General features: G+C 46.6%; 1 protein-coding gene across 13 annotated transcripts in view; it reads right to left on the reverse strand.

Moving 5' to 3' along the window:
• Window positions 1–18,277, reverse strand: part of KCNMB2 (potassium calcium-activated channel subfamily M regulatory beta subunit 2) — a 244,461-nt gene that overhangs the window by 10,055 nt on the left and 216,129 nt on the right. For 12 of the 13 annotated variants that reach the window (XM_025196003.1, XM_025195998.1, XM_025196010.1 and 9 more), the window contains 3 exons: window positions 16,699–16,809; window positions 5,828–5,998; window positions 3,076–3,271 (listed from right to left, as the gene is read on the reverse strand). In XM_025196003.1, coding sequence (XP_025051788.1) covers window positions 3,076–3,271; window positions 5,828–5,998; window positions 16,699–16,809 — 478 coding nt within the window. The remainder of the gene's footprint in view (window positions 1–3,075; window positions 3,272–5,827; window positions 5,999–16,698; window positions 16,810–18,277) is intronic. The other variant, XM_025195999.1, reaches the window with a different exon arrangement.

Consider the following 18,277-nt stretch of genomic DNA (forward strand, 5'->3'; position numbering starts at 1 on the left):
TTGGTAAGAAGGCAGGGGTGCTAGTTTCTGTTTTACAATTTGATTTAGAGGACTTGTATCCCAGCCACAAGAGTTAATTACGCAGTGGAATAACTGGCCTTGCAAAACCATTAAAGGCTTGGACTAGTTTTAATATCACTTCATCTTAATATGTGAAAGTAATTTGGTCTGCTGAACTGCTACCAGAAATAGAAACACAATAGGTTAAATCCCCCCCTGGGGTGTAACTGCTTGGGAAATATTCTTAACCCAGCCTGAACTGGGCCTTTGTTGTTATGTCTACATTCAGGGTGGTGTAAAGGTCCCCAGGATATCCAAGTGCCTGAGAGTGCCTTCAAGCCAGGACCTTGGAGACAAAGTTGTTTTAATGGCATTTGCATGTATTTACAGGAGCAACGTTGGGCTTGCAGTAATTTATACCTGAAAATTATAGGGGCAAAGATGGAAGGTAGAAATGGAAAATTATAGGGGCAAAAATGCCTAAACTCTGACATTTAAGCCATGTTTATACTATCAGAGGACTGCAATAGGGAGTGAACGTACCACACACGCTATACCCCAGGTGGCTGTAATATTGCCTGTCTCACTATGGCACTGGGTACCTGCCAATTAGCACACCTGCGGGAGTGCACCTATTCGTGTGTACTCAAGTCCACATTAAGGCATTACATGATACTACATCCATTTTGGGGTGTAACATGGGCACCGTGCTCCCTTGCAGCACTCCTAAGCACCGTCTTTTGATGGTGTAGACAGACATGCCTTCTGTGCCTTGCTACACAGAGAAACACAAACAGCCATCTGCAGAAAGAAAAGCAGTTGCGGCAGTCGTGACACACACAGTAACGAGCCCAGATACATACGGTAATGAGTCACCAGCACAGATGCACTTGCAGTCTGGAAGGAAGAGACATTCACTACAGACATTACAGGCTTCTGCATAAAGGAAGCAGATAAGTGAGCTGCCTCAGTCCCACAGGGAATGAAGTTTAGTCTGCATTTACAGTGGTGCAGCCATAAAACTGTTTTTGGTCTATTTAGAAACCAAAAAAAAATTCTCTGTTAATCATTCTAGGAAACAAACAAGGAGTAGGCCAAATTCTGAGTGGGTGCAAATGGAGCTACAATGATTTACACACACTGGGAGTAAAATTTTTATCTGGACAGTATCTCTGATAAACTTTCAGCATCCTTTTGCCAGCAAGAGGACCAAACTGTGTTCCCTGGCCAGCCAGGTACAACCCCACAGACCCCAGTGGACTGTACTGGTGTAACAGAGGGTGGAATCTGGCTGCCGTGTCCAAGACAGACGTAGGTCTTCCTGCTGTCCTGATATTGCATGCATATCTGTAAAGGTGTTTGAATGCAATGCATGGGTGAAGTGACCTGTCCACAGAATATAAATGTGACAGGCACTCAGGACAAGATTGTACTTTTAAGTCACAGTGTGCATTAGCAGAGGAAAGGGAGGAATGGTATCAGATCAGTAGGAAATCCCAGTAGGCCCTGCCATGGGGGCAGACTTAAAGTCTCCAGCAAAGGCCCTCAGCTGTGGTCTGTGCCAGACTAACTGGAGCATGGAAGCACTTACTCCATACAGCTATCAGCAACTAATTTCAGAGCTAGCTGCTCTAAGCCAGGACATATAGTGCCTTTAAGCAGGACTTGTGGTATTAGCTTGGCAGCTAGACCACTAGGAAGAACCATAGGGTATGTCTGAGTCCAGCAGCCTCAGTAAAATCTATTCCCTTTTTATTCATGATAGACTCACTTCAAGGCTAAGGACAGAAATTGCACATAAACCAGTATAAGTGATTGGAAACCAGTTCAAATTTGTAACACAACAAAAGTTCAGTGCACACAAACTACTTTCAAAATGGCCCAAACCAGTTTAAGATAAACCTGGATGGATGTAGTATCAGACTTAGCTGATTTAGGTTAAATCGGTTTATTGAACTTCTGTCCCAGATTCCCTCCAGATTCAAGTTAACTCATAGTTGCCCAGCATCCCAGGATGCTTTGCATTTCCCCCACAACCCCCACCTCCCCTCACAGGGTGGGCAGACTAGCCTTGGCCTAAGCTGTCTGCTCCAGCTGAGCAGGGAGGTGTGCTCTAGCACCCCCCAGCTTCTGGCCTGGGTCACGGCAGGCATGTGGCTGCATTTCTGTAATCAAAAGTGAATGTCTGTTCAGTTGCTTATTGGTTCAATCCACGCAGCTTAGACCAGGGGCGGGCAATTATTTTGGGCGGAGGGCCACTTATCGAGTTTTGGCAAGCTGTCAAGGGCTGCATTTTCCTCTCTGGTGCTAGGCAGGGGATTCTGGTTGGGAGTGGGGTGGGGCTGAGCAGGTCTTGCTGCTGGGTCCTGCCACTGGCTTCCCCTGGGTCCTACTGCCCCTGGCTCCTGTCATCTTTAACAGGCAGCCAGGAGCAAATAAATACTAATTTTCTAAATTTTTTAGGGGCCTCATGGGCCAGATAAAATGGCCTGGCAGGCTGGATCTAGCCCCTGGGCTGTATTTTGCCCACCCCTGGCTTAGACTAACCTGCAAAGATTGAATCAATTGAGCTTGAGCTTTTTGACTATCTGTACTTAGCCCAAAAGAGTCCATGTGCCTCACACTCTATTGGAACAACTGCCCCCCTTTACTTCCCCTGTCAGGTTTAAAGAACTGCATCTGTGCATGAACCCCTTGAACCTGGTACCTCAGGAGTGCAAAGACTGAGGCTGTGTCTCACTCCTAAGCAGAAGCTGCATGTTTGTGGGGGAGGGTGAGGGGTTGGGGTGCAGGGGCAGGTAGGGAAAGGGAGGAATGTTGAGTCGTCTCTCTCTTCTGGGGCACTGAGACACTTTGAGGCCATGACAATTAAATTATTTCCATTAATAGTCTGATTCTACTTCCCTGGCTGAACATTTACCAAGAAGGATCTGTCTGATGAAGGTGGAGGGGGGTTGGGGGCGGAAGTAGGTCAGGAGCTGGAAGCCTTGCACACATTAACACAGACAATAGCTCCAGCAAAGTCAATAGCCCTCTGGAAATCCATCTGAGATGGGATTTGTTCTATTGTCCTACCTCAGAATTAATTTTCATCGTCTCTTCTGTGTGGTAAAGTAGGAGCTTTTGTCCAGAAGAAGTTAAGTTCACATACACCTGTAGGCAGGGGTACTGAGAGTTTTTCCAGCAGTCCGGACCGCAGCTAAATGAGCAGTTAAATGTTTCTGTGACGGATGCATTGAGGAGTGTGCACTGAGCCTCTTCTGTCCAAACACTAGGTAGAAAAGAGAGAGGTTAGACAACACCCAGCAAGAATGGGCAGTGAGCACTACAGACACCTTTGCCCTTCACTCCAGGCTACAACAGGGAGACCCTATAGTTGTTGCCTGTATTGGTCTTGCTTTCCAAGTACGCCCCATACATGACAGGGTGGGTCGATAGTTCTGTGGCACATGAAGATTGTATGTCAGAAGTACAAATCCGGTGGCTTGATATGCAGTACTTCCTGCCAGAGGTGAAAAGCAAAGGGGACTTTAAGTGTGGAGGGCATTTCCATGAGAATAAAGGCAACAAAGGCATCTAAGAACAAATGCAAAATGTGTGCAGGAGACCGCAAAGTATGTATGATTCACTCTGTGAGAGTAACCATTTTGAACTGACTTTCAGGCTGCAGGGTCCAATTCACCTTAAAAGGCTTGCAACTTAGAAAATAACCTCACACTTATATAGATGTAGTGTCTCGCTTAGCTCTATATGAAACTCTGCCGTGGGGAAGATTTTTCTAGTTCAAATTTTCAGTAGCTAAATCACCTGGTGAAATCACTGCTGAGAATTTCTGGCATACTTTCCATTTATAGGAGATGAAAAGTGGAGTAGTTACCCATTTGAAGTCCCAGTTATGTACCTGCTGGTGCACCCTATTTCTGCAGTGAGATAGAAATGAAAATACACAGTCCAAATCTAGATGTTTCTTAGGGGCAAGAGTTACTGGAATGGCACAACAAGCTGTTTTTTAAAAAGGTCTGGTGGTGCCCAGAGGGGTTCCTCTATCCTCCAGCATGTTCGAATTCTTTCCCATTTTACTGCTTTTGTTATAGAAAGGGTCCTCCCTTCCTGGCACAGAAAAGCTGGGTCGTAGCTTCTTTCAGAGTATGCCAACCCACTTCTTGGTATAGTATAGTATCCCATCATGGGCATACTCTGATCCACACCGCATTACTACTCAACTCCTGGACCAACATGAATGCTTCCTAGCTTTCACAGTCTTTGCACCTGGCACTCTATCCGTTAATACCTATGTTCAATTTGGCTAGATCACTCTGTTAAAATGATCTGTTAATAATCCTTTTATGAAAATATTAACCTCTTGGATACTTGCCCCTCAAGCCAATATGGTGGGGAGCTGCTCTATCCGAGGGAGGGCGAGCTAGTGGTGACAGAAGAACTGACAGCAAAGCCTCTTGGGTTCTGGTCTTGGCTCCTTCCCTGTCATTTCCCTCTGCTTTGTCTTACTGCTGCATCAAAGAGGTTTATAACGCCTACCTCATAGCCGAGTTGTGAGGCTTGCTTAATTAATATTTTGAAATTAATTAATATTTTTGCTTCGATACCTTTGGACAATTTTTCACATCGTTGACGGCATAACTCAAAGGAGTGGGGCTGACCTTAATAGTCTCTATAATTGGCAATGATATTGCTAAGATGGTCTTGCAGACAGAGGGATTTTAAAATGTAAATACTCTTGGCTGTTTAACTAGCCTTTATCTCTATCTCCAAAACTAAATTTTGCCTGTGTTTTAAAAAGAGCGGAATAATCCCACGACAGAGAATAAAGATACTGAAGATAAGGGCAATTAACCCTCGTGCATCAGGCTTCATCCTGATCATTGCAGGGGTCAGGAAGGAAAATCTTCTTACAGATACACTATAACAAAACATATGCCTCCCCCCCCCGCTCCTCTGAAGGATCATTGGATGCTGCCAGAGGCAGGGTGGTGGGTTTGATGGACTCATGGTCTGATCCAGAATGACACATTTTTCATTCCTACGTCTTCACTGATCAGAAGAGAAAAGTGTTACCAGCAAAACTGTTACAAATCTAGGGTGGGTTGGGAGTCGGGTTGATGCTTGAAAGCTGCTTTGAAACACAGCTAATGAATCATAGGCCAAGTTTCTGTTTCTTACCTAAGGGCAGCTGTGGAACGACTAGAGAAAAATTAAGGGTGGTATAATAACTATGAAAGGTGATGTCTCACTTCCCAACACCTCACTATATGTCAACTAGGATTTTACTTGTTAAAATGAAGGCATTAGCCAACATGGCAAGCTACCTGCTATAAAACAGCTTGATCCCTTTCCCAAATTAAAACTCCATTTTTCATTGCAATGTGTATTGCTTCTCTAGGCTGCTAAATATGATCGTTGCTCCCTCCTGGATTAGGCAGCGGCTGTGTTTCACAGAGATAGCCACGGAGTAGTTTATGGGCTTCAATAGGCCACAGATGAACTGACCTGGATATTACATGAAAGCCATACGGTGAGGGAAAGGGGGTATTGAGAATTCAGAACTGTGCATTTCCCTCCAACTCTAATTAAACTGAGGTTAAAATGTAAAGCCAATAATCAGCATACACGGACATGATGCTTATACCAGCATAACTCCCTTGGTTTTGGTGGGGAGATTTCTGACTTATACTGGTGTAACTAGGAGCAGAATCAGGTCTTGCTTGACTAGAGGGAAAACCATAAAAAAAAAAAAGGTCAAAGAGGGAACCCACGTGAAGTGAGCAGAAGCAGAGAGGCTGGAAACAGGGTAACAATATAAATTTACCTCTGCATATATGAACGCAGCAGCGTGATTCCCAGGAGGAAGTACATCATAATGGAGCATGCCATCATAGCCAGTCCTAGGAGTATGGCCCGGTCTTCTCCAGCTTTCAGAGCTGTGACTGTTTTCCTTTTGTCCAGTAGATCATGATCCCTGATTTTTTGGTAAATATTTCTGAGGTTGAAAATAATACATTCTTATGTGAAGTTCACATTTAATCAATTAACCCTCTAACGGGTGGGTAGTTCCACCTCCATACCCATCTCGTGGGAGAGAAAGGCTTAAGGTTCCTCAGTGGTCCTTTTCATTGGCTTCACTCTGACCTGGCAGGGAACTTATTCACCTCCAAAATAAATTACAGCCATTTCTGAAAAGGTAAAAACCTCTTACTGCAAAGATAAACATTTAGAGACTTCACTGTGCCAGCTTGGTAAATCTATCCCTCATGGAACTTGGTTGACTTTTTGGAGTTGTACCGCTGTTGAGTTGACCCATCAACTCCTGCCCCATTCCCATGAATAACACTAGGTACTTTTGGTGGATATTGTCCTTGGGTCCACATTAGTTCTGCTACCCAGGCCAGTGTCTCACAACACCATAAGATCTTGCCATAAAGGCAAGACTTTTGGCGCCCTATGTGCCATAAGTCTGAGCCTGAGGAGGACATCCACCAACAGATTTTTAAGGGAGCCGTTTTGTTCTGCTATTAAAAAAACGCAACAGGTTATTCCTCCCTCTAGCTGAGAGAGTCATTTTCTTATGTGTAAATGCTTCCTCTCCAGGCGTTTGATGATCAGAGGTCATAGGAACATAGCGATGAAATAGGGAAGTATTTGAGTACATTTCAAACACACACAAACTTTGTGGGTTTAAAATGTACTTACAGACCTGAGGCTGGTCAAAAGCTCCTGTGTTTTCTGTTACAACTCTTTTGACTCATCCAGGCAGCACGCGATGTATGTGAACTGCATACCTCTGAGCCCTGGCACCACCATAAAATGGCCATAGTAGCACACGCAGGAGTAGTTCCTCTTCTACTGTCTGTAAAATGGCAGGTGAGCAGCATCAACATGAGCATTATTTTGGGTTCTGACAAACCCACAACTCATCTATGCTGAAACTGTAAAGTTTCACTTGCCCTTATAAAAAGGATAATATCATCTACAATAATAGATCAACACAATGACTTTTAAGTAGTGTTACTGCATAGCAATGTAGTCACATTTATAAGCATTGTTTTTGATGCAAAATCATAGACGGGACTGGGCCCGCTTCCAATGGGGCAAAAGGTTTTATCAAGACGTTCTTCAGCCTTCATAATACTATTGATGAAAATGTATTGATGTTTCTTTATTATGTTTATGACTCATCTACTTTTCTTTGAACTTGTCTTGTCATTACTTTCTCCAGATCATTTTCCTTCTGAAGTTTCTAAATTCCCTTCAAATTTACTTTCTTTGATTCCCTTAGTTTCTCTTCAAAAGCCAGTTCCTTAAAAACTTGATAATATTTTCCTACTTGGAAACAAAAGGGTAATTCATCCCAGTGAGGTTTTCTTCAGTGTTGTCAGAAATATTTTGTGACTTCTTGGACTCTTGCCTTCAAAGAAGTGATGTAAAATAATAATCAAATGCTACTTTCCTATTATTTATCAAAATGTATTTAACTCTGATAGCTGCTATTAAGATTTGCTGTTTCCAAATGAAAGCAGGCAGAAAGGTAGCAATAGTCATACAGTTCCAGAACATTAGCCAATCACCCAGCATAACTTATGTCAGTCTGTAGACATAAAATAGACATGGTGCAATCAGTCATTAATGTCACCAGAACAACTCGAACATCAAAGTGATTCAAATGGACGATTTAAAAACAAATAGCTAATTGAATATGGTTACAAATGTTTCCCACATGGCCTGAAGCCAAGAAATGTGCAGTGAAAGGTAAAAAGATGGACTACAAGGTATGTTGTAGAAACAGTCTATGAGCATTGGATAGTAAAAATCTGCTGATTCAGCCATGGCAAATAAGTATCTGTTGATGGGGTCGTGGTCCTTAATATATTTGATCTAATGGCTTTTTCCTTGAAACACTGCAATAAGTAAGTTGCTATGAATATTGCAAGTACAGGGCTAAATGGTTTTGGTGCCACAGCCCTGAGAAAGGGATGCTTTCAGTCCAGATGTATCAATTCAGAAGCTGCCCCAGAAGATACTACTAATGGGGCATAGGCAGAAGTTATATCTGTCATGCAATTGGCCCCTTGAAAGTGCTCTACAGCTGCGCTGTGACACGTGTGCACAGCTGAAGACTGCTTTAAAAGTGGCCATTCGTGCAACAAATTAAGCCTTATTTAATGAGGGATCAAATGAAGGTGCTCCAAAGTGAAGCACCTTAGGAAACTTGTGTTCCCTGGGGTCAATCTGTTAATGCAATTGGGGCTGAGCTGATACAGCCCAGTCCTGCCCCTGGTGCTGTCTGCAAGAAGGGTCGCGGGAGGGAGGAGGGGGAGGGGAGCCGAGGGATGGGGTTTTTCTGGCCTGAACTGGGGGTGGGGGGTGCTGCATGAGTCCAGCTCTGATCACAGGACAAACAGGCAGGCTCGATCCTCCTCCGCTCCTCCCCCCCACAACAGGTGAATTTCTGGTGGGTCAGGGGAGGGGGTCACTTTATGCAAAGCACCATGAGTTAGAGCGGGGACTTGCATGTCTGTCAGCACCCATGGTGTCTGTACCTCATTGAACTGTGCCAGCTAGTGCCACATGGAAACACGCCCAGCACATTTGTGCAGCATTCAGTTCTCAGGAAAGATCAGTAACTGTCACGTAAGTGCAGTTCCTCCAATAAGTGCTGAGAACTGGCTGGGGTGGCCCACACAAGAAGCTGCATGACACTATTTCAGTGTTGGATACAAGTTGAATGAGGGGTAGGGCACGTTTTCAAGGCATGAGAGTGCACATGTGCTTTAAGTCACAATTCCTCCCCTTCTTTGTTCTTGACCAAGCTGGGTCTTATGGATATGTAACTTGCTGCTTACTGATACCCACTAAGACCTGACTATTCTGATGCTGTCCCTGTGCCAGCCAGAGAGCCAAAGGGCTGGAAGCCAGGGCTTTGCATCATTCTTGCCTTTCCTGCCTCTCAGTGGGGAGGAGGAGGATGACACGTGGCACTTGCTTACTTTGATGAACGCTCACCCAGTGCTTGAATAGCCTGTGCTGCAGAGACAGGGGGGTTCCTACTCTGCCTCACTCTCACAGCTGGTTCAAGTCACAAGCTAACCTATGTGCAGTGCATTCAGCAAAGCACCATAACCTCAGCTCAGTTGTGGCAGGAAAGTCTTTCTGTGGGTTATCCTTCATGCCCCTGCTAAAGTCCAAGCCACTCCACGTGGCTCTGTGGCACGGTGGCTTGTGCATGCCTGTGCTTCTCTGCTGGATAAAATTGGTCATAAGGGTGAGTTATTGGCACAGTCAAGGAGCTGCTCTTGCTTGCTGAGTACAACAAGTGCTGTGCTAAGGCAGCTGATCTCTGGTCTCACTGCTGCATAGCCACAATGAGCTGACTCCAGCGGTGTGTATTAATGGAGCCACAGATCACTCCAGCCTGGACATTACAGCTTGGTGACTATGTCTAAAAAATGTGATAACAGTTAAAAACTCCCCCAAATGTCTAGTGCTTTTTTCTTTTAATAACAGAATCCAAGGCGTGAGAATATGGGCTCTCCCAGGTCATCTTTCTGCCATTTGTATAAAGGAATTAATGGCTAAATCCTATTTCACTGTGCACCAAAATGGCACAGATGGAGTCATGTTAACTGCTGTTTTTGGCACTTATGTACAGTTTGAGATTCAGCTCTGGGTGTGCAAGTGTGCAGGTGCCCATTGAGCATGCTTAGTAGGGCTGTGCTCTGGCTGGGTAGGTACATGGTGCAACAGGATCACCCAGGGACGTGTGTAAGCCTGGGTAATGTTTTAGTCACAGAGAAACCATGACTAGCAGGACTGGAGGAAGAGAAAGAAAATGGCCCTCATGCCTTTTAGGTTGGAGGAAGAGTGTCCAGAGAGAAGCTGGAAAAGAGTCTGGTTAATGCCTCCCCTCTGGCCTAATGGTTGGAGCACTTTCAATGGGAAGCAGATGTTGGTTCAAACACCCTCTGAGTGAGGGGAGCCTCCAACCTGGGTGTCCCTCTCTCTGGGCCAGTGCCCTAACCACTTGGCTACTGGGCGAGAAGGCAGGAAGGCCCTCTTCCCTCCATTGCTGCCACTACTGGGTGAAGCAGAATCCCAGCTTGCCAAAGCCTGCAGCTAAGCAAATGCTTGTGCCACCGAGGCACCTAAAAGTAAATGGGATGTGGCCCTCAATATGTCAATGAGCCCAAGAAGACACAATTCCTTGCTCTCCAAATTGCTTCTGTTGCCATTTGCCCTGCTACCCATCCAGCTTCCCCTTATCAGGTTGGTCCTGTGGTACAGCATGGCTCCCCACAAGCTCTGAAGCAACTTGGCTGTTGTGTGGGATGAGGTAGTGGTGAATGGCACGTAGACTCTTCCTCTCTGTGCTCTCTACAGCAGCAGGGCAGGGCCCTCCAGCAGTGTTGAGAACAGTACCTTGCACACCTAAGTCCAGGTGAGGGTTCAGGAAGACCTTATGTGAGGACAGTAGGCAGCACAGACTATATTTAGTCATCCTGAGACCTGCAGAGGCAGAGAGAACTACAGGGTCTGTCAGAGTCCAGCAGCTTTCATAAAGAAATCCATTTATACTCTTCACAGCCAAGAACTATTTCTGGTCTAGGATGAGGAACATTGCCTTCACTTTGTAATAGCTTGGCTGATGGGAAGGGGCCTGGTAAATGCATGGTCTCGAGGACCTGGTCTGTTGATGTAGGGTCAGACCAGAACTCCTTCAAGATGCTAAAGTAGTTAAGATACATTAGGGGGAACTGCATACTGCATGTGTTTAAAGGAACAGTACAGTGAACTACAGAGCTCTCAAAACGTCTACACCACCAACTGGGTCATCTTCACCCATCATACTTGGCCACAATGGCTAGTCTACACTGGTGCTTCCAGGGAAGCTGTTTTTGAGTATGCCCTGCTGACCCACTTCTGTTTGCACTTGCCAAACCCAGAAGCAAGGCAGGGAAGCTGCTCCAGGATTAGGTGGGTGCAGCTCCCCGCTGTAACTGAGAATGCTTTGCAGGAAGTGCTCTGAATTACAACCATCCCCCAGACCAAACAGAAGTTCACTATTGGTTCTAGGGGGAAGGGGAATCTAGTTGCTGGCTGCGGCCTGCAGCCAGTTTCCCCTAGCAATGGCCCCTCCTCTCTCCCCGGCTGTCCCCGTTTCAGAATGGGAGGGGGGAAGAGGAGCAGGAGAAGCTCATTCTAGGGGTTCCCCAGCCAGTGCTAGAGGGAAGAGTACACCCACCCCACCATCCAGTGGAGGCTGAGAAAACTCGAGACCAAACTCCCTCTGCTCCCTTTCCCATTTTGAAAACAGTGAAAGACTGTCAGGCAGTGCAGACACAAGTTACAGAAGATGCTATGTTTTGAAACATCTTCGTATGAACACTCATGCAATGAGGGTTCAGATTTTCATCCGATCAGCCATTTTTGAAGCAGCTTGCAGCCATGCACTTGTGTTTGATCAGGGCTATAGACCACTTTCTATGACCAGACTGGCGAAAACTGTCACTTCTGTCTGCACCCTGTATGTAGATGTATGAACTAATTTCTACCCTCTCCTCTGCAACTAAGAGCTACAGGTCCCATCTGAAGAGATGTTGCCTTCTGCAACACCCAGCATGTTCATTAGTACTTCAGATGCTCATTCTCTCTCAGGGTTAGATTTTGTATTGGCAGGATCTGGGAATGAAGCAGATGTGATGAACGGGGATCTCAGGATTGCTTCCTATTTCAGACATCCCACGTGAAATATCTACAATCATCTACTACCCAAGTGACCAGGATATATTGGATTTAAAAAACCCCCACGAACTCACCTACAAAGCCTAAATGAACTGGCTAATTGAGACGCTGTCTACCCTGACAGCAGAGTCATGTGGGAATCAGGTGGGGATACACATCTGCTTGAATTATTCGGAATGACTTTGAAACCTGATTCAGTTCTCTGATATCACAATTATTATGCGGATGCCAGTCAAACTGCCTCATGCTAAGGGTTTGCAGGAAATCCTTGAATGTAGAGGTCAAATAAAAACCTGGATGTTACCTGCAGAAATCCCGGTGCTAAGTGCTCAGGGACTTTCTGTGCTCTGCAGCTGATTTCTTTCTATTATTTTTTATGCAATATGTCTGGTTGAATCAAGTTTTGTTGTTATGAGATCTGCAGCGACACAAGAAAACTCACTGTGGTGCCTGATCCAAACCCCAGTGAAATCTGTGGAAGGAGGCTCCCTGATGTGAATATGCTTTGGAGCAGGCCAAACAGGACTATCTAAATCCTATCTAAAACAGAGGCGGCCTCACCTTGGGGTGGCTTCAATCTACCTTCCCCCCAACTCCAGTGGGGCTAAGAAAACTCCTGAAGACCTCTCTCTCCTGCCTTCTCCCCACTCCCATCCAGAGACAGTAACAGAGCTAGCAAGGGGCAGAGCCAGGCAAAGATGTAGCCTCTCTCCATGGATCAGCTCCAAATTGGAGCTGATTCTCTACCCTTCTGATCCAACATCTAACGTCTGTTGGGTCAGGAGGATCAGACTAACTTAGGCAGGCAATTATTTCACGCAGGGGGCCACTTACCAAATTTTGGCAAGCCGTTTAGGGCCGCAAGGGTAGCCCTGCCCCTTGACAGGTGCCCCACTCCCTGGTCACCATCTTGGGACTGGAAGTACCACTCCCTACCCCTGACCTTTGACACCAAAAGTCCCTCCCTTTATCACCCCCAGAAATACTCCTTTCAGCAAGGGTTTGCCATCTCTGAACCAGAAAAATACCAAATTATGTTCTAAAAATCAAACATCTACTACAACATTCATTAGTTTAATTTGAGAAAAATATTTTTGTCCTGATTTACGTGTGTTTGTGTAGTGTACCTAGAGGTGATTGCACAATAGCTTAAAATGAAGTCTTACTCTTGTATATTGTGGGGGGGGTGGGTAGACTTGTGGGTATGTGGGGTGTGTGGGGGGAGTTTGTGGGAGGTGGATAGGCATGGGGGATGTGTGTGTATGTGGGGTAGGGGAGCATGTGGGTGTGTGTGTGGATATGTGGTGTGGGTGGGTATGTGGGAGTATGTGGGGGGGAGGGTGGCTGGAGATGGTTGTGGCATGTGTGGAGGGGGAGGATTTGCCCACAGCTCCCCATGGCAGGCAGAGCCCCCTCAACACTCCTCCAAACCCAGGCTCTGTACTCTTGATGCTCCTGGCCTTGGGGCACCAACATGGCCCCTTGCTCCCATTCACAGCCACTTCCCCCTCCATCTGCCACCGCTGCCCTTCTGCCACTTCCCCATTCCCCTCCCCAGCTTGCTACTCTGGTACCACGTCCCAGCTGCACGGCTGAGACTGCAGGACACAGGAGGAGCTGGATCAGCCCAGCTGGCACTGCATGGAGCTGGCCAAGAATCACAGGGGCCAGGCCAGCTCCTGCTGCATCCTGCAGTCCCAGCACTGCAGCTGGGAACCACATGGTGCTGGAGTGACCGGTGAAGGGGTGGAGGGGAGCAGTGGCAACGGTGGGCAAGTGACTGTGGCAGGTGAGAGGAGTGGGAGTGAGCAGGCAGGAGGAGTGCAGCAACAGCTGGGCGAGAGCACAGGGCTGCGCCAGTGTCCTCGGGCCAGTGCCAGCAGGGCCCAGAGTGGGGTGGTAGAAGCACAGGGTGGGGGCTGGCAAGGGATCTGGAGCTGGGGTGGGCTGCACCAGCAGGGAGAGGAGGAGCCAGTTTGTCTCCAGATCCCCTGATGATCCCTGCCCCGCACTTCTGCTGCCCTGCTCTGGGCTCCCGCTAGCCCTGGTCCCAGTGCACTGGTGCAGACCCCGTGCTCCCTCTGCACTCCCACACACCACTCACTGTCCCTTCCCCTCCACCTGCTGCAGCTTTCGGTGCTTCCCTGCCTGTGGTTGCTTGGTTCTGCCAGCGGCTTCTTTTGGGTCCTACTGCCCCTGGCTCCTGTCAACTTTGACAGGCAGTCAGGGAAGATAAATATTAATTTTCTAAATTTTTTAGGGGCCCTGCAGGTTGGGCAGAATGGCCTGGTTGGATTTGGTCCACATGCCATATTTTGCCCACCCCTGGTCTAATTCATGGCAATTTCTATGAATTGCCATGAGTTAGACCTGGGAGCTGCACTTCTGTCTGCACCCTTGTAAAATGACTTTACTCAGGAGTCCCAAAACTGCCTGAAAAAAAACCCAAACCAGTCAATGTTTAACACGAGTAGATAAAATACACACATTTAGGCTTCAATCGTGCCAACACAGGCCTGTGTATTGCTTCCTACAGGGAAAGTAGCTTGCTCATTTGTGTAAAGCCACTCAGGTATATAAAAGTGTTTTCAGGATTAAAGCCATTTAGTGCTTATCTGTTCATGTGTGTCCCCTCAAAAAGCTACATTTGCAGAGCCATTTATACCACCATCTTGGTGTTTCAGGCCATAATTTTCTAGTCTGATGGTTGAAGAACAAAAATTCTGCTGAAGGAATCATTATGAGAGGAGGGTGGGGGGTGGAGAAACTGTTTCATTTTGACTTCCATTTTGATGTTTCAACAGGACAATGTTTCGTTTCGAGTTTTGTTTTGTTTCGAAACCACTGTTCCATTTTGAAACTGTTTTGCTGTTTCAACACTGTTTTGACGTTTCACCCATAGGCTATAATGGGGAACCACAAAACTGCCTATAACTTTGTCAGTTCTTGCCTGCTTAGGATGGAACTTGCAGAGACAGTAGCTCCTTCTGAGGCCATGAAGCCTGCCAAGTTTCAAGGACATACATGCAAGGGTTTCTGGGAAACTGCACCTCAAATTCTTGAAAACAAAACTTGTGTTGTGTGTGTGTGAAGGCACAGCAGGGTGAAAACTGTCGGGATGGCAGTCCCTGCAGAGGCCACGAAGCCTGTACTATAGTGTCACTGCAGGAAGCGGTGCTGAGACTTCTGCTGGGTTTATAATGCTAGCTGCTGTATGGTACTGCAACCTAGAAGGGCAACATGGAAGGCAATAGCCAAATTCTGATTGAGATGAACCAGAGTAAAATCAGGCCCGCATTGCTGTAACTTCCTTCATGTAGAAGAATGTAATGAATAATGCACAGTGTAGACACTGCCTGACATCCTCAACCTCCTGGCTGAGGAGGGCTGCTGATGGGTACCCAATGCAAGTGGGCTGCCATGTGCTAGGAAGAGCTGACTACTTGCTGTATCTGTTTGTGTGGCATGATGCGAGGGGGTTGACTGTCAAAGGCACTGAGTGCTGACAGCCTCAGTAGCATGGGGTGCTCATTACCTCTCTGAACCACATTTTAGTAAATATCTATCCCAGGTTTAATCCATATCTCCGTATCAAGGCAGAGGGATGTATTTTCTCAGAGCACAAATCAATGACGAGGGAGATTTGTGAGGGCACAGGAACCAGTGAAGTACCCAGTTTCTAGGGGCAGTTTATAGGAGTTGGCCACCAAAGTGACCTTTGCAAATCTCCCACTAAATACTTCACAAAAAATACAGCTTTGTTAGGACCAGATTTTCAAAGGGGGCAATGCCCACATGGGAACCAGATTTGCAGAAGAGCCCCGCTCCCCTTTCCACATCAGAATGAGCAGGCAGATTTTCCATGTCAAGTCCATGTCGGGCACCGAAGGCCACAAGCATATTTTCTAAAGCAGATGCCAGAAGTAATCTCTCATTAGAATTAACAGTGTGCTCTGCTAATTGGCGACGTGGAGGCATTTTCCTCTGTTTTTGTTTCACCGAGGTCTGAGTTTTTGTGATTACATTTACTAGTGTCTGCAAGGGCAACAGAGGAGAGAAAAGAGGAAGAGAAAAGAAAGGGAAATGTGCCCAGGTTGTGACAAGACAGGCTGTCTGGCGAATCTCTCTACAAAGGGGAGATATTTTGGAAGGACGAAACTGAGCATTACCAGGCAATTGTTCTTTCATCAGTGAGATTTAACTTCTTTCATTCCCAACTGAGTGCTCCCTTTGTCTGTGCACTTTAAACCTCTCCCTCCCTTTCACTCTCCTCTGTGTAATTCCCTCCTTCCCAAGGGAGATCTAGTTAACTTGTGTTACTCCTGTCTCCTTCAAACCAATCCTCTCCGGCGGTACTGATTAAATGAACTGGCCATTTCATAGAAATCCCTTCATCCTCTTTGTCTTCAGCTTACAATTGTGCAATGATTCACTTACCCGCACACACGTACACACACGCTCAAGAACTCTCTAATTCAGTCCAGACTAGAAAGGGTGATAGGGTGATGTTCTCATTGAAGATGGCATGGAGAGGGTCATCTGAGTGGCAGCGTGCTCCTCAGCTGAGGAATAGGAGCTGGAAGCCTGATGCTTTGCAGAAGGTACAATGTCTCCAGTAGCTGGTGTGGGTTGTGCTCATGAGTTGTAATGAGTACACTTTTAAAAAGGTGTGCCAGCCTCAGAGGTGCTCACCATGCAAGTGGTCTTGCTAGGGACAAGACACACCTGGGCCACCCCTCCAGTACATCAGATCGCTCCATTTTTAGTTAGACTGCACCAGAGATCACCTATATTCATCAAGGCGACCTATTCTCTGGGGACATATAATCTGTGGCTCTCCCTCCCCCCCTGCACTACCATACCAGGGCAACCAGGATCTGACTTTTCATATAAAACGGATTAAGAAACCACCCCAAACCCCAAATAGACATTGATGCAATTTACCTTTTTTCATCATGTCTGTAAGAGGTGGAGCCCCGGCCACTGGTCCAAATAAACATCTTAGAGGATTGCCCGTTGGTGCCTTTGTTTACTGTGGAGGGACGATGGAAGGACCTAGGAGTAGATGGAAAGTCTTTATCACGGTTTGTCTGAAACATGCCAGACCACGCTGCGTCCATCACGCCAAGTCCCCCCAGTCTGGGCTCTGATCAGCGCTGGGAGTGCTCAGTGGGCTCCGATCCGTGGAGATGGGCCTTCTGATTATTCAAGGTGATACGTAAAATAATGGAGATGACCTTTCTTTTCTCTTCCAGGAACTTTAATTGAGATTAAATTATCCTCTACTTCTCTCTCCCTCTCTCTCTTTTTAAGCTAGTACTAGCTCCTGTCAGAGATAAGACAGCATTTTGTTGCCTATATTTGCTGCTTCTACAGACGCTTGTGCTGGATTCGCAGTAGCGCTTGCATGCACTTTGGAGAGTGAAAAACTTCACGTTTGAGTGTACGCAGCACTAGCTAAACACGACTCTGGAAACCTGTTCTATTCCCATCACTTTTTGCATGTTTTCCTACCCACCCAGGCTCTCTTTATCCATTTATTCTAAGTAGAAATGGATTTGAAATAATTATGTGAGCCCATGGCATTTCAAGAATGCTCCAATCTGTTACCAAACCCGTGGTTAAATCGAACTGCAGTAAAATCCCTCTCCCAGCTGCCACACTGATTGGCGCCTCTCAAGAGAATCATAGCAACTTGACCAGGTGCTCCATCACTACTTGTGGCCATTGATGCATGCAGAGTAAATGTTGAGGACAGGTTGTTTTTCTTTCTCTGTTGTTCATATAATGGATTAACTCTTTGATCTCCAGGAAATTGCTCCTCGGTACCATCAGGCATAGGCTGATCTTTCTGACACTGAATTCTACTGTTCCCCCACCATTTCTCAGGGCGAAATATAAATGACAAGGCTGGATGTTTTTTATTAGTCTCAGTTCTGAGTCCCTAAAGCAGGCAAAACTCCCAGAGACCATTCCCAATGCTGCAATTCAGGCTTTCCTTGATTGATTAACTTGTTTTGGAAATGTTTCTGATATCAATTTAAAAGGATCCCTTTTCACACGAGCAAAATTCATGGTCCACACCTGCTGAGCTGAAGGGTGTGTGGTTGTTGCAGAAGCAGAAAAAGCACTTTGTTTTTTTAAATTGGCTACCAGTTAATTTCCTCCTACCTTCTCCTTCAGTGCCATAGCAAGGAAGTGTGATGCCTGGGTGGCAGCCAGCCCTTGCCCTGTGCACAAATCCAGGGGGCACATGCCCCCCCACCCCATGCTTGCCTGGGAGTGCATAGAGCTGTAGGACCCCCCCCAACCAAGCCACTCGCTGCTTCATCCCACACCCTGCCTCAGCTGGGCAGCACCTGTTGGCGCCCCTTTGCTTTGGCACCCAAGGCGGTCGCCTCACTCACCGTTCCCTTGCTACGGTACTGTTCTCCTTCATCTACTTTGCTTCCAGCTCCCTCCCATCCTTGCGGCTTTATACTTCCTTATGTGTTCCCCTTCTCCTCTGCCCAGTATAACCTCC

This window comes from Alligator sinensis, unplaced genomic scaffold, assembly GCF_000455745.1.
Source record: "Alligator sinensis unplaced genomic scaffold, ASM45574v1 scaffold301_2, whole genome shotgun sequence".
NCBI classification, from domain to species: Eukaryota; Metazoa; Chordata; order Crocodylia; family Alligatoridae; genus Alligator; species Alligator sinensis.